The sequence below is a fragment of the Oncorhynchus kisutch genome, linkage group LG13, assembly GCF_002021735.2.
Source record: "Oncorhynchus kisutch isolate 150728-3 linkage group LG13, Okis_V2, whole genome shotgun sequence".
NCBI classification, from domain to species: Eukaryota; Metazoa; Chordata; class Actinopteri; order Salmoniformes; family Salmonidae; genus Oncorhynchus; species Oncorhynchus kisutch.
In genome coordinates, this window is record NC_034186.2 from 30,511,203 (window position 1) to 30,527,207 (window position 16,005).

At 40.9% G+C, this 16,005-nt stretch overlaps 1 protein-coding gene across 2 annotated transcripts in view; it reads left to right on the forward strand.

The window, feature by feature from the left end:
- Positions 1–243: 243 nt before the first annotated feature.
- Positions 244–16,005, forward strand: part of osbpl9 (oxysterol binding protein-like 9) — a 48,078-nt gene continuing 32,316 nt past the window's right edge. For both annotated transcript variants that reach the window (XM_020499139.2, XM_020499140.2), the window contains exons 1-3: positions 244–408; positions 2,442–2,492; positions 4,602–4,680. In XM_020499139.2, the coding sequence (XP_020354728.1) occupies positions 298–408; positions 2,442–2,492; positions 4,602–4,680 (241 nt within the window). In that variant the 5' untranslated portion in view covers positions 244–297. The remainder of the gene's footprint in view (positions 409–2,441; positions 2,493–4,601; positions 4,681–16,005) is intronic.

Here is a 16,005-nt window from a genome sequence, read left to right on the forward strand (position 1 = left end):
GATTTGAGAGCCCAAATTTTGTCCCACCTACATTTTTGCTGGCCCTGTCATCAATGGATTTCTGCCTATGCCATTATGTTTCAGAAGACAGAAAGTGTCCCACTTTTTATGAATTATGATTATATTAATTTAGATAGACATAAAGAGCATTGGGATTGACTTTTTCTATGGAAAATTATAACTGAAATGTTTGACAATCTTTCAGCTGTCAAAAGTCTTGCCATCCTGTGACGTTTGTGGTACGAGCCGTTTTTTTCCATACAGACTCCTCCCCCAGAATCTTGGCCAAGTGTAAAGATGGCGTCGGTCATGGAGGGACCGCTAAGCAAATGGACTAACGTCATGAAAGGTTGGCAGTATCGCTGGTTTGTTTTGGATTACAATGCGGGTTTACTGTCATACTACACGGTGCGTATTTTCTTGTTCTTGATAATTAATAAGCCGAAAACCTCGTGGTGTCCGGTAGTATAACTTACCAATGCATTGCTTGTCAAAACCGGGTACTGGAGTGGGGACAGAGGCCTGTGTGCCAGGAGTTGGGAGAAAAGGGCGGCGACATTCCGCGACAGATCCATTGTTGACCAATCATATCCATGCTGGAGGACCAACTAACAAATTAAATGCCAGTATTTTCTCTACTTCCTGGAATTCGCTAACAATAACTACGATGTGCTGTGTTCTTTTCCTTGTTGCTAGCCTGCAGCATTTGTCAACGTTGTATTTATCTCATTTTCATGTCCATGTTTTGCTGTCAGTTAGACTTAAACAAGGTTGATTATTCGAGGCATTAAAAGCTACGTAGTAGGAGTAATTTATAAGCATGTCAATAAAAGGTGGAAGCAAGGTTAGCTACTAATCATGTGAAAATGAAAAGTTTTTTTTTTCTTTTTCTCCTGGTTACTTGCTTAACTTGATTGCCTGCGTAATAATAGGATTGTAGAATTCACCGTTAAGGTCTACTGTCACAAGAGTAAGAGTTAGCAGACATTGCCTTACCATGCCACATCCCTCTTGTTGATTTTTAGCTAATAATCTTTGTCGAAGGCAGGTGTATCATTAATTGCACCCGTCATAAAGCTACATAAGCTGCTATCGACATTTCGACAGCCCCCCCACACTCAGTTGACAACCTAAGACACTTGATTCTATCATTTAAACAGCCTGCCACTTTGGTGTGTAAACTGATGGATGAGGCTGGAGGTATGTAACGATTGACAGGGCTATGTATGAGTTAAATATCTACGATATTTTAAAGCCAAAGAAAGGCAAACAAGCTACAGAGTTTGTTTACAAACATTCAAATGACAACAAAATGTACAGTTGCAAAAGCTACTAGTTACTGGCCTCATAAGGCATTATAGTTAAGTCAAGAATCATTGGGCATATACTCAGTGTCCAGTTTATTAGGTATACCACCCCATTCACAAAACTGGTTAGCTCCTACAGACAGTGAGTCACGTGGCTTGTTATATAGGCATTGAGGTATTCAGCTACTGTTAGATTTAACTTTAGAATGGGCAAAACAAGTGACCTACGCGACTTTGAGTGTGGTATTATCGTCTGTGCAAGGCACTCTGGATCCAGTATCTTTGAAAATATCTTGCCCCCTGGCCTTTTTCCACGCACAAGTCTCTTAGTTTACAGAGAATGGTGTGACAAACAACTCATCAGTCCTTGTCACGGATGGGCTATTGCAGCAGATGACTACACTAGGTTCCACTCCTATCAGCTAAAAACAAGAAGAAGCGGCACGCGATCACCAACACTAGACAATTGAGGAATGGAAAAACGTAACCTGGTCCGACGACTCCCAGTTACTCTTGTGTCATGCTCATGGTAGAGTCAGGATTTGGCGTAAGCTGCATGAGTCCATGGCCTGGTGTCAAAAGTGCAGTCTGGTGGCAGTGGTGTAATGGTATGGGAAATGTTTTCCTGGGGTACTTTCGGTTACAGTGTATGTCATCTATAGCCTCAGTGCTGTCATGTTAACTTCTTGTCACACTGAACATTTGGCTTGACAATGACCAATGAAGTTGGCAAGAGCACAAACAGATTTGGGACCAGACAATGTCATATATGTATGTATGTGTATATGTATGTATGTATGTGTGTATATATATATGTATGTGTATATGTATGTATGTGTATATGTGTGTATATATATATATATATATATATATACACACTTTAGCTATGCATGTGATACTTACAGATGAGATGCAAGCCCAGGGCACTTACAATTCAGGTTAGCAGCTATTTTTATCAGAGAATCTTGGCTTGCTATATGTATGAAGTTCCATGAACTTTCCACTGTTGAACTTGATAATGAATGAACTTAAACTTGGGGTGGAAATGTTTGTGTGAACGGAGTATGCGGAAATGATAAAAAAATAAGTGTTCTTGAAACCTAATTTGTTTTGTTTTCTTCTCTTCATATTCAGTCCAAGGACAAGATGATGCGGGGCTCTAGGAGAGGTTGTGTGCGGCTCAGGGTAAGGAACTGGCCTGTTGTTCATCGTCTGCTTGGAGGGAGAGTTTGCACCAGCTAATTGAGTAGCTATTTTTCCTAACTAGCCTAATTATTTTCTCTTCTTTGTCTATATAATACACCGGGGGTCCACATCCAGCACTGCAGGGTATCCATATATATGTATACATGCATTTTGTTTTACATACCTACAGTAGAAAAGAGGAGAATATCTTATTTCTAATGATGTCAACTTTATTTCTCAACTCCAATTACATTCACTGGAGTATCTGACATTGGCACCTGCATCGCCAGGATGCCTTGGAAGGGCTCCCTGAGCAAGAAAAGGTTAAAGACCCCTGCAATACAAGGCTATTAAATATAATAACTTGCTATATGTTTGTAAAAATATTGCCACAAGATGGCAGTATTCGATGTATTCTAATTGGACTCGACAGTTACAAAATAGGATTATAATGTGGTGTTTCCTAAAGGATCCTAGCTGGCCCATTGTGTCTTGCCCTTTTCCCCCCCCTTCTGTCCTCAAGGAATTAAGCATACCTAATTTAGTAGCAAATGGTTCTCAGATCTGTTTGACTTTGAGCCAAATCAGAGGTTTTACTTTTAACGCTTGACAAATAGTTTGATTGAAATGTCTTGGTCAAACTTGTTTAGCACATATTGTTTATCAAGTGTAGGCATATCACACTGTGTAGTTATCTTTGTTTAGTTTTTTTGACCTGTAGTTATGGCAGGGATTTGTGAGGGATCTGATGCAAAATCCAATGTCAGAACCTGTTTCTTTTTGCCTAGAGACAATGTTAGTAAGACCTTCAAAGACATCACACACCACACATAGAAATATCTACATACAGAGTAGCTTTGAGAAAATAACATTGGCTAGATTATTTTCGATGGTTGGAGGTTTCATGCTAGCAACTAAATTTATAAGCTTCTTTTTCAGTCAGATGATAGATAATTCAATTACAGAGACCTTTCTCATGTGTTTCTTCAGTTTTGTGTGCTGGTTTTAAAGGTATACGTGCATGTTATCTTCAGTACTATCATACTACTGTGCTATACATTTGACTACTTCCAGTAGTTAGTGTTTACGATTCCCCTCCTTAGCTTTAGACTAAGACAGTACTGTGGATTTTACTTATGGCTCGTGGAATTTTCTCCTCAGACACATACGTAGGCTAAATGCACACCACATGTATAAACACACACATCTTAGTCTACATTATTTATAGTCTTAATTCCACTCATGGTTAGTTGAACTCGCGTTCCTCATTTTGTCTGCCTCTGTGTGAAGCCGACAGCCAGGGCATCGTCTTTTAATGAGTCATCACATGGTGGTTCTAATGTGATAATAGATGCCTACACCTCATCAGCAGTACATGGGAAGTCTTAAAGTAACTTTCCAGAGAAAATCTAAATTTAAAAGTTAATATTCTGTTAACACACACCCAAATAATGTTGTTGACTCATCCTATACTCGTATTTGTTGCCAAAGCATAATTTGGAGAAAGAACACTTAAAAAGCCCCACCTCAAACTGACCGTTTCAAAAAAAGCTTGCTATTGCCTCAGAGGATAATGTCATCCTTCTGAGGAGGATCGCATGAATATTTTGAACGACCAGTATACGCCCACACCATTCCAACACAGAAAGCTGCTTTTTAACATGAGTAATATTTACACATTTTTGTAAGGAAAACTTTCACTCATATTGTAATTAATTATAGGTCCTATTTAATAGAAATCTGGAAACACTAGACAGTTACTTTAATGCAGATTTGTGACTTATCAAACATGTTTTTATTTAAATAGCATATGCTTATCTTTTAATTTACATTTTTTCAGGTTGGTTTTGACTGGCAGGCAGGTTTGAGATATACTGTTGCAAGGTGCCATGCTACAGCCATAGCTCTGAAATGTTGTTCTTTCCTTCCTTCCTTCCTTGCTGCTGGTCCCTAATGTCTCTTCTCTACCCTTTCTTGCCTCTCACTCCACCCAGACACCCCCCTCCTCTTTTCTTCCTCCTCCTTGGTTGGTGTGTGATAGAGTGAACAAGAGAGAGGGATGGTGACGTCTCCTCTCTCACTGCCTCCTCTTCCTTTTTGCTTTTCCAGGGAGCTGTAATAGGAATCGATGATGAAGACGACAGCACATTCACGATCACTGTGGACCAGAAGACTTTCCATTTCCAAGGTTAGTCTCTTGTTCTTTTCTTTCTCTTTCTCTCCCACACCTCCCACTTTGCTTGCTTCCTTGTCGTTTGTAGTGAATCCATCAATGCTGCATACTGCCGACTGCTCACATGTAGGCTCTATTTGTAGCTTGTTCTCTCGCGCGCTCTCGCTCTTTCCAGCCTTTTTCTTCTTAGTTTTTAAAGGAGGATTATTTTGTCGGTGCGCTAACACAAGCAGACACACACCACACACGTCGAGCTCTAGGCATTTGAATGGCTAGTCGTCTAGAGGCTAAAGCAAGATTTATTCCACAGCAAGATTCCTCTTTAATGGAAAGAAGCGAAGGAGGTATTTAAAACAAAATTGTATTGTATTTAAAACAAAATTGAAGATTACTTGCATTTTCTACCGCCTATGGAAATAAAGAAATACTGCTGAGCTGCACTGCCGATCCACACCCTGAACACTTCAGAGACAGGTCTGGTCACCTTCCCAGAACCCTCTCACCCCACCCCCTTCCTCCGGCCAGTAGCTGCACTGACCATCCACCCAGCGGACCACTCTCCTCCAGGTCTCTAACCTCCATCACCCTGTCACCTCCATCGCTCCCCCCCCACACAGCCACCACTACCTCCACCGCCACCAGCATTCTGTCCACGGTGGGCCCATTTCGTCCACCTCCATGCCCTCTCCTATTGCTATGTTCCGAAACTGTATGCTGTGGCTCTACAATAGGAAGGGTAAGGAGATGCATGTTGTCTGCATGTTGTCCTCTTGTCAGGTTGAAGGGCATGGCTCGGTGAAGCATTGGTTGTAACCTTTTCCGAGGCATTTGTGTTTGTTTTAGTAGCTTACTGCTTGGTTTGATTTGAATGTTTAATAAAAAAATATATGTATAGTGGTTGTTCACCATGGAAGAAGTATCGTATCTTTAAAAAATATATTTTTAGGCTAAGATTAAAGAAACAATATTATGAAAGATTGTTTCTAAGAGGTGCTTTGTGAGGTCACCAGTGTTTATTATGATTGTTGAGATTGGCGAATTCTATGATATTATTATCGGTCTGACTCAATTTGAGATGAATTTCATATCAAGTTGGTCGAGTTAGAATTCTATGGTCATAACCATGTTTTCATTTAGTCTTTTGGTCTACTTGCTCTATTATGTGTATCCAGTCAATTTTATTGGAGTTCACCCTTCAAAAGATGCATTCGTGAAAAAGAATGCTCCTCCAGATGATTCCTCCAAGTTGGAAAGTAATTATAAGATTACGTGGAAAAGATGGGAACGTCACAGCCATTATACAACCCATCTAACACCCAAGCCTGTAGGTGATTTAAAAACAATTCCTATATCACAACAAGGGATATACCAATTTGCACTTGAAAAGGTTAACAAAGATGTATGTGCTACTCTCCCAGATGTTGCCTGCTGGAGATGCATTACTGTTGTATTCATCCTTGTAAAGGATCCAGCTGATTTTACACACATTTATTCTGGTGTGGTGCTGCGGCAGGCAAGCATGGGGGCTGTGTCGTCGTCGTCGGACTATAGCAGAGCATGGGTGAGGTATGGGGTGGCCACAGATGAAGGCTGCGGAGAGAGTGAGAATTTGTATTTCTATTTAGAGGAGCATCCATAATTCATCTGACTCTTTTCCTGGCGGAGCATCAGAGCTGCATGAGAGGCCGTCAACTCCCCCTCCCCGCTTCCCCCCCACTTCCAAAGCAGACCTTGTGTGCTAAAGAGCTCTACATGGCCCCATACAGACAAAGCTGCTTAGCCTGGGAAACTGCTGAATGCATTGGCCAAGCCCACGATGAGCAGGTTGCGTGTTGTAGAGAGGGTGTCTAGTGGTTCTGGTAATGTATGACATACCCAGTCTTTGGAGTATACAGTGGGTCCTCATTTAGTAGTTGCATAATACCGTGGCGCGGGATACTGAGGTATGCTACGGCGTGTTACAGTGCATAGTATTTACTGTTAGCCGTTGTTGCCATTAATGCTCGTTCGAACCACCAGAAGGAATCTTTGAGGGCATCTTTATGAAGCTTGTTGGTGCTTGCTTCCTTTTCCAAATAATCCTACAGAGGTCCATGCAGGCCAGATGTTTTGATTTCATTAACCTATCTGAAAGAGCCTATTCTAAGGTTTTTAAATATTCTAGTTTTTCCAAACACAACAATATTGCCCAGATGATCTGTTTCAAAATATAACGTTTTCCTAGAATAACCTTTGCTCCATGCGTAGCCTACTAGCAACAATCAGAAAATACCTATTTGGGAAAAATATCCTTTCTATTTAATTCTTTTGTATTCCATCATATTATTATTGTAAAATATACAGTGTACAAAACATTAGGAACCCCTGCTCTTTCCATGACAGACTGACCAGGTGAAATCTATGATCCTTTATTGATGTCACCTGTTAAATCTTCTTCAGTCAGTGTAGATGAAGGGGAGGAGACGGGGTTAAAGAAGGATTTTTAAGCCGTAAGACAATTGAGACATGGATTGTGTGCCATTCAGAGGGCAAGACAAAATATTTAAGTGCCTTTGAACAGGGTATGGTAGTAGGTGCCAGGTGCACCGGTTTGAGGGTGTCAAAAACTGCAATGCTGCTGGGCTTTTCACACTCAACAGATTCCCTTGTGTATCAACTACCACCCAAAGCATATCCAGCCAATGGCAGGCCAGTGGTCGAAAATGAGTCTTTGATAGGGCTATGACCGTAATTGGATAACATTGACAGTTATGACAGTGATTGTGATATTGGCGGTTTTGGGTCAAGACCATCATGAAAATAAAATAAGTCAAAACCATTTAATAAAAAATGCTAAAAAACATGAGTTTTAGCAACTTTATTTTAATATAGATATACCTTACCCATAGCCCATTGTTAACTATTTGATTATGTGGTATTGTTTTGCTAAGTTAGTCCATCTATTAACCTGTATACATCGCCTTCTCTTTTCGACTATCTTTTGATGCTCTCCAATCAGCAAATCCACTATATGCATGGATAGGAGAGATTCTTTGAAGGTCAATTCCGTTAATTGAAGATGGGAGGGGGTGGGGTAAAAAGTGGGGACTGGGGCTAACTATAATACCTATACTGTAGATCCTATGGGTGGGGGTGGATGGGAATGCCTTTTTTCATTGTAACAGTAAATTGGAGGAGTGAGGTGATAAAGATGGCTCTCGTAGCAAAACAAATGTAACAGCTTACGACGATGGAGAACCAGATGACTTGGACCAGTCTGTCTGCAGAATATGTGCAAAAAGTGTACCTAATTCCAGAACCACAAACGGGACACCGATAAATGGCGAGAACTGGCAGACAGTCTAACTTCTTATGTAGGAGAAATTTGGAGAAATGCTCTGTAAATTTGATGGTTAACGGGGAGAAAGTACAGTATTTCTCTCAAATAGCGGTCCCTACATTGTTCAACAAGGTGGAAGTTCAGACAGCTAAAGGATGTCTTATATTTTTTAATAAATAATAAAAATTGTATTTGCACTGGTCAAGTGTAAATATGACTGGATACTTAAATCCCACTGTTTAGAAACAACCTTCATGGCGGAATCCCACACAGCCGGCGGAATCCCACACAGCCGGCGGAATCCCACACAGCCGGCAACCTGGCTGACGTCCTGCGTTTGGGCTTGACTAAAATAAACTGCCCTGTATCACCACAGACACCGGGGCCAACATTGTGGCAACTGAACTGGCCTTGGCTAAATTGCTTTGGCCACAATCTCCATCTTGCCGTCACCAACGGTGTGAACAGCGAGAGCACACGCACAGAGGTCGGGTTCTAAGCCTATGTAGAGCCCTAGTGAAGGCCCAGATGGAGCTGAACCTCAAATCACAGGCTCATTCTGTTGAGAAATTAAGTTTAATTAGCTATAATAACCATTTAAAAGAACAAGCTATGCGAAATTATTGTTCATGTATAATTATGTTATTCAGATGCCCTAGGAAATCAACAAACAAAATAGGCATATTTCCTTGAATCATTCAAGGGCGGTTAAACCTAATCCTAGACTAAATTGCTCTTTTAAACTGGACTAAATGACATTGCATTTCTCAGACATGTTTTAAAGTAGTCTGACTTTCCCTAGCCTAGATTTAAAAAGTCTGTGTTCCAGAGGGATGATTTGGAGCTAGATCTAAAATGCTTAAATTTAACCTGGACAGAGGCATGTTTAACTTCAGATTAATGGATGTGTGCCCCCAGGTTGTTCTGGGCAACGGAGAAAGATGGATTAACTAGACTATTTCAATGATGATCAAAGAGCACCACCAAGGCCAGACAGAAGGGTGCTTATAGACAGGAGCAACCCACTGAATGATTTTGATTAAATCAATTCCTGTGTCCTTTTCCGTATGTACTAAGAAAATGCAGCTGACATTTGTTTGCTTGAACCAAGCCTTTCATCTGACTCTTTGGAAGGCCCATCCTTCCTTCCCTACAAGTTCTGATCACCTTGAGGTTTATGGCTTCTGTAACCTTCCATCGTGAAACAGGATATTTTTGTGGTGCAAGTGATCTGACTGTATGCAGAATAGTCCACAAAGACTGCAATGCTATATGTGAACTGAAAGACAATTACATCAAGTTCCCTGATGCTGCTGCCCAAGCCAACAACAAGGTAGAGTTCTATGAATATGGGAACTTCCCACAAGTAATTGGCTGTATAGATGGATGTCATATTCCCATCGTGTCCCTCTACAGCAGATGCTGAGGAGTGTAGGATTCTTAAACTGGTTCTCAATAAATGTACACAGTGTGGGTGCTTCCAATTTGCAGTTCTCCAACATTGTTGCACGTTGGAAAGGGGCAAATCATGACTCAAGGATTTTTCAAAACTCCTCTTTGTATGCTCAGCTTGAAGGAGGACAACAGAGTGGAACCATATTTGGTGACAGTGGGCATGCACAGGTTAACTTGTTGTTCACCTCCTAGAGCATTGGGCCAGTAACCAAAAGGTTGCTGGATCGAATCCCCGAACTGACAAAGTAAAAATCTTTCGTTCTGCTCCTGCGCTTAACCCACTGTTCCCCGTGCACTGAAGACATGGATATCGATTGAGGCAGACACCGCACCTCTGATTCAGAGGGGTTGGGTTAAATGCGGAAAACTCATTCAGTTGTATAACTGACTAGGTATCCCCCTTTCCCCATCTTCATGCAATAGGACCTGAGCAACAATGAAACAACCAAGTTCATATCCTCACCAGAGGTGTAGTGAAGCGCAGGTTTGGTGTATGAAGAGTCATTCAAACACATTGCACTTTCAACCTAGAAGATGCTGAATTGTCATAATTGCAACCGCAGTGCTTCACAATTGCCTTAAACAGAATAGCTGCCCAGATCCTGGCATTGAGGATGACCCAGATGTTACCATGATTGAGGCAGACAATGACAGAAATGGACAAGCCTGCAGAGAGAATTTTCTCACAACAAAGATGGCTTAAGTGATTGACGCAAACAATAGCCATGGATTGGTAACAAAGGTTTTTGATTCAGGAATGGAAATATCAGGACCTCGTACTGCTGAGGCTTAATGTTTCTCTCTTGCTTCATAACCAACTCAACATAAAGGATTTGCATCTTCATATCATGCTTTTACATTAGCTTGTGCTCATTAAATTCCATGGCCAGTTTCTCATGCATTCTCAGCCTCTTGTCTTTGTCCTCCAATCTTCCCTCCTGGCTGCTGCAGATGTAGGGGGCTGACCTTCATCCTCTTAAGAGAAGTCTCCTCCAAACTATGGCGATCATCCGCCTCTAGAAAATTATTACATTGCTGCCTTAGAGAACATTAGTTCATTACATTTTTATTATGGGAGTGCAAGAGATGACTGACAACATGACATATTCTCTGCAGTCTGGGGATGGCACATGTTGAATGAATGTGTCCTACCATATGAGGATTGAAACGTTCCCCCATCTAAACTGTCCAAATGGTCATCATCTGGGATACTTTCCATTGGTTGCTGGCTATCAATTATCCCGGTAAAGTCCCCCAGCTCATCTGTCTCTGGTCTTAACAGTCTTAACACTCCCTACGAGCAAAAGCATTTGTCTTTAAGTAGATTTTTGTTGTTCCACAGGACCTTAGAAACATGAGACAATATAGCAATTATATTAGAAATTATGTATAACATTGTTACATTTCTGTCACACATATATTTAGGCCCCACTGTTATGCAATAACTAACATTTCAAAGTGACTCTGATTTGTAAAAGTGGGCCAACAATAAATAGTGTCTTAGATGAAGTTGTTGGAGCTTCCTTTTGTTTAATTTTCATTTTAATTCATTACACATGGTAGTCCAGGCATTCTTCTCGTTTTCTGTTGAATCATGCTGTTTGTTGTCAATAATTGGGTGGTTTGACATAATTCGCTGAAGAGTGTTTTGTATATCAAATTAATCTTTTACCTCTGTCCATTGTTTTTTTTTAGGTGACTTGCTCCAATTCCACACAATGCTTGTGTATTAGTGTCCCATCCCGGGTTATTGTAGCATCCTCAGATTAGCACCAAGTGCACATCGTTAATCTAAGCAGGCTTCACAAAGATGAATTTGTTAGGCCTTATTTACCTTAACTGGGACTCCTTAATCTAGAACTAATACATCTGAAGTTAATAACATCTCAGAAAGTGTTTTGTAAATCTGGATTAATTTAAGTAGAACTAGCTTAGTCCTGACTTAAATCAAATCACATTTGATTTGTCACATACACATGGTTAGCAGACATTTGCGAGTGTAGCCTAATGCTTGTGCTTCTAGTTCCCGCAGTGCAGCAATGTCTAACAGGTAATCTAACAATTCCACAACTACCTAATACACACAAATCTAATGGAATAAGAATATATACATTATAAATATATGGATGAGCAATGACTGAGCGGCATAGGAAAGATGCAATAGATGGTATAAAATATCATATATACATATGAGATGAGTCATGCAAGATGTATGTAAGCATCATTATTAAAGTGACTATTGATCCATTTATTAACGTGGCCAATGATTTCAAGTCTACACCGCCCATAACAGGCAGCAGCCACTCAGTGTTAGTGATGGCTTTTTAATAGTCTGATGGCCCTGAGATCGAAGCTGTTTTTCAGTCTCTCGGTCCCAGCATTGATGTACCTGTACTGACCTCGCCTTCGGGATGGTTGCAGGGTGAACAGGCAGTTGCTTGGGTGGTTGTTGTCCTTGATGATCTTTTTGGCCTTCCTGTGACATCGGGTGCTGTAGGTGTCCTGGAGGGCAGGTAGTTTGCTCCCGGTGATGCGTTGTGCAGACCGAACCACCCTCTGGTGAGCCCTGCGTTTATGGGCGGCGTAGTTGCTGTACCAGGCGGTGATGCAGCCCGACAGGATGCTCTCAATTGTGCATCTGCAAAAGTTTGTGAGGGTTTTAGGTGACAAGCCACATTTCTTCAGCCTTCTGAGGTTGAAGAGGCACTGTTGCACCGCCTTCACCACATTGTCTGTGTGGGTGAACCTTTTCAGTTTGTCCGTGGTGTGTACACTGAGGACCTTAACTTTCCACCTTCTCCCCTGCTGTCCCGTTGATGTGGATAGGGGGGTGCTCCCTCTGCTGTTTCTTGAAGTCCACGATCATCTCCTTTGTTTTGATGACGTTGAGTGAGTTTATTTTCCTGACACCACAGGAAAGTGCCCTCACCACCTCCCTATAGGCTGTCTCGTCGTTGTTGGTTATCAAGCCTACTGCTGTTATCATCTGCAAACTTGAGTGGAAGCGTGCATGGCCACGGAGTCATGGGTGAACAATTAAATTCTATACAGTGACTGAGCAAACAGTTAATGGCACTAGCAGAGCATATCCCTGGTGAGTGTGCATATTCACTGTCTATCATTGGTTCATTGTCACTTGAAAGCTGTATTAAAAAAAGATTCTGTAGAAATAAATATTAGCCTAAATGATGAATATCCATTTTACTCATCACATTAGGAATAGAAGGCTTCAAATTTTTGGGGGTGAAAATGAGCTCCCCCAACTCACGCGCCACCTATGAGCAGGACATTGAGGTCTAAATGCACTAATGTTGTTCCTTTGCTAATGCTCCCCCCCCCCCCCCCACTCCATCGACTACTGAAAGTATTAAAATAACATGTATCCACCAATCCAAAGAGGGGAATAGGTGGGAGTTTGAAAGCCCGCTATTCCACTCTGGACAAAGAATCCCATTGTTGCTCTGTCAGAAGGGCTACAATTTTTGTATTTTATTAGGATCTGGATTTAGCTGTTGCAAAAGAAGCAGCTTCTCTTCCTGGGATCCATACAAAACACAATACCTAATGACATAATACAGAACATCAATGGACAAGAACGGCTTAAAGACAGAACTACATAAAAAAAAAAAGTTTAAAGGCACACGTAGCCTTCATATCAATGCATACACAACTATCTAGGTCAAATAGGGGAGATGCGTTGTGCTGATTTGTGTTTTTAAAATCAGGTTTGCTGTTTTATTTGAGCAATATGAGATGGAATTTCCTTCAATTAGGGCTCTATATAATTCTATTCCCTTTCTTGAATTTGTTCTGCATTTGGGAACTGTGAAAAGACCCCTGGTGGGATAAGTGTGTGTCAGAGCTGTGTGTAAGTTGACTATGCAAACAATTTGGGATTTTCAACACAATGTTTCTTATAAAAAGAAGTGATGCAGTCAGTCTCTCAACTCTTAGCCAAGAGCCAATATTATTATCAGCCTTCTGATTACAATGAAAGCAAAACGTGCCGCTCTGTTTTGGGCCAGCTGCAGCTTCACTAGGTATTTCCTTGCAGCACTGGACCACACAACTGGACAATAATCAAGATTAGTCAAAACTAGAGCCTGCATAACTTGCTTTTGGAGTGTGGTGTCAAAAAAGCGGAGCATCGCTTTGTTACGGACAGACCTCTCCCCATCTTTACAACCATTGAATCTATATGTTTTGACCATGACAGTTTACAATCTAAAGTAATGCCAAGTAATTTAGTCTCCTCAACTTGTTCAACAGCCACACCATTCATTACCAGATTCAGCTGAGGTCAAGCACTTAAGGAAGGATTTGTACCAAATACAATGCTCTTAGATTTAGAGATGTCCAGGACCACTTTTACTGGCCACCCATTCCAAAACAGACTGCAACTCTTTAAGGGTTTCAGTGACTTCATTAGCTGTGGTTGCTGATGCGTATATGGTTGAATCATCAGCGTACATGGACACACATGTTTTGTTTAATGCCAGTGGCAAGTCATTGGTAAAAATAGAAATAGGGCCTAGAGAGCTGCCCTGCGGTACACCACACTTTACATGTTTGACATTCGAGACCCTCCCATTAAAGAAAAGTTCTATTAGATGGCTCTGAATCCACGATATGGCAGAGGTTGAACAGCCATAACACGGTTTTTTCAACAACAGGTTATGGTCAATAATATCAGACTGCACTGAAATCTAACAGTACAGCTCCCACAATCTAATTATTATCAATTTCTTTCAACCAATCATCAGTCATTTGTGTCAGTGCAGTTCATGTTGAGTGTCCTCTATAACGTGCTGAAAGTCTGTTAATTTGTTTACAGAGAAATACCATTGTATTTGGTTGAACACCATTTCTTTCAACAGTGTGTTATGAGCTGGCAGCAAGCTTATATGTCTGCTGTTAGAACCAGTAAAGGCCACTTTACCACTCTTGGGTAGTGAAATTACTTTGGCTTCCCTCCAGGTCTGAGGACAAAGATTTTTAATCTGAGCCTAGAGGAAAGTATGAAAGATAGGAGTGGCTATGGAATCAGCTACCATTCTCAGGAGCTTTCCATCCAAGTTGTCAATGCCAGGAGGGTTATCATTTATTGATAACAATCATTTTTCCACCTCTCCCACTAACTTTACAGCATTCAAACTTGCAATGCTTTTCTTTTCATTATTTGTTTTATGCATGACAGTCCAGTACAACATTGGTTCCCAAAGACCCATAAATGAATACACAACTCCTTGTACCTTGACACGAATGGGGTATGGTGGTCGACAACCTTACAGAGTTTCAATTCTTTCAGCAAAAAAACAAATCACTGCGTTTGCAGTGGGCTAATGAGCTAAAACACTAGAGAATTGGAACCACATTGCCTGGTCTGATGTATCCCGGTTCCTGCTGTTTCACGCTGATGGGAGGACTAGGGTATGGAGAAAACAATACATCCATCAGGTGCATCCCTTCATGTCTGCAATGTATCCATATGCAAATAGATTGGTTTCAGCAGGATGACGCCACAAGGCTAGGATTGTCCAGGAATGGTCCCACAAACATGACAGTGAATTTGGTTTACTGCGGTTGCCTGCCCAGTCACCAGATCTCAATCCAATTGAGCATCTGTGGGATGAGATTGAATGAGATATTCACAGTAGAGATCCACTACAAGCCAACTTGACACAATTGTGGGAAGCATTGGAGTTATTATTGGACAGCACCACTGTGGAACACTTTCGAGTCCATGCCCCGGTGAATTGAGGCTGTTCTAAGGGCAAAATGCATATTTAGGTGTTCCTAATGTTTAGTACACTTAGTGTATGTAGGACTGAGAAATATAAACGTGTGATGTCCGCTAAATTAACATGTTAATTTCACTGACCTGGCGCAGGCATAGCCTCCGCTACTATAGCATAAAGCATTCTTTCTTAGTATTCTGTCTTGTCTATTATATTTTTTTATGACCTTCCTATACAACATATTAATGGATTACTTTGTGTATATTACATGGATTTATTAGACTGGTGGCCATTGGTACTCCAAGTCCTGACTGTTCTACTGTTAAACGGTGCAACAGACTTTCATGGCGCATTGAGGATGAAATGCTCAGTTTGTCTTTCACGATATTGATCTAAAAGTAGGCCTACTGTTACTGTAATTTCACATCTAGGAAAAGTCAGGGACAGGTGGGTTGAAGGTTATTTTAATAAAGTCATTGAAATGACGTCCAACTATAGGCCTAAGAGCGTGTCCTGTTTAACGTACCTGATTGGCGTGAAGGCCTACGTCAACATACAGTGCATTTGGAAATTATTCAGACCCCTTGACTTTTCCCACATTTTGTTCTATCCTCCTACACTTCTTGATTTTTCTTATTGTTATTATAATTATTCTTATTTTAATAATTGTAAGTAATGTCATTATCATTAGTAGACTAATAGCCTTCTATAACCACCATTGAGCAGTAGGCCTAAGAGCATGCCTTTTACAGTAGCATATGTATAGCCTACCTAAAACATCTGTTAATACATTTCAAGTCCCTTAAAAATAGAAATCAACTCGACAAG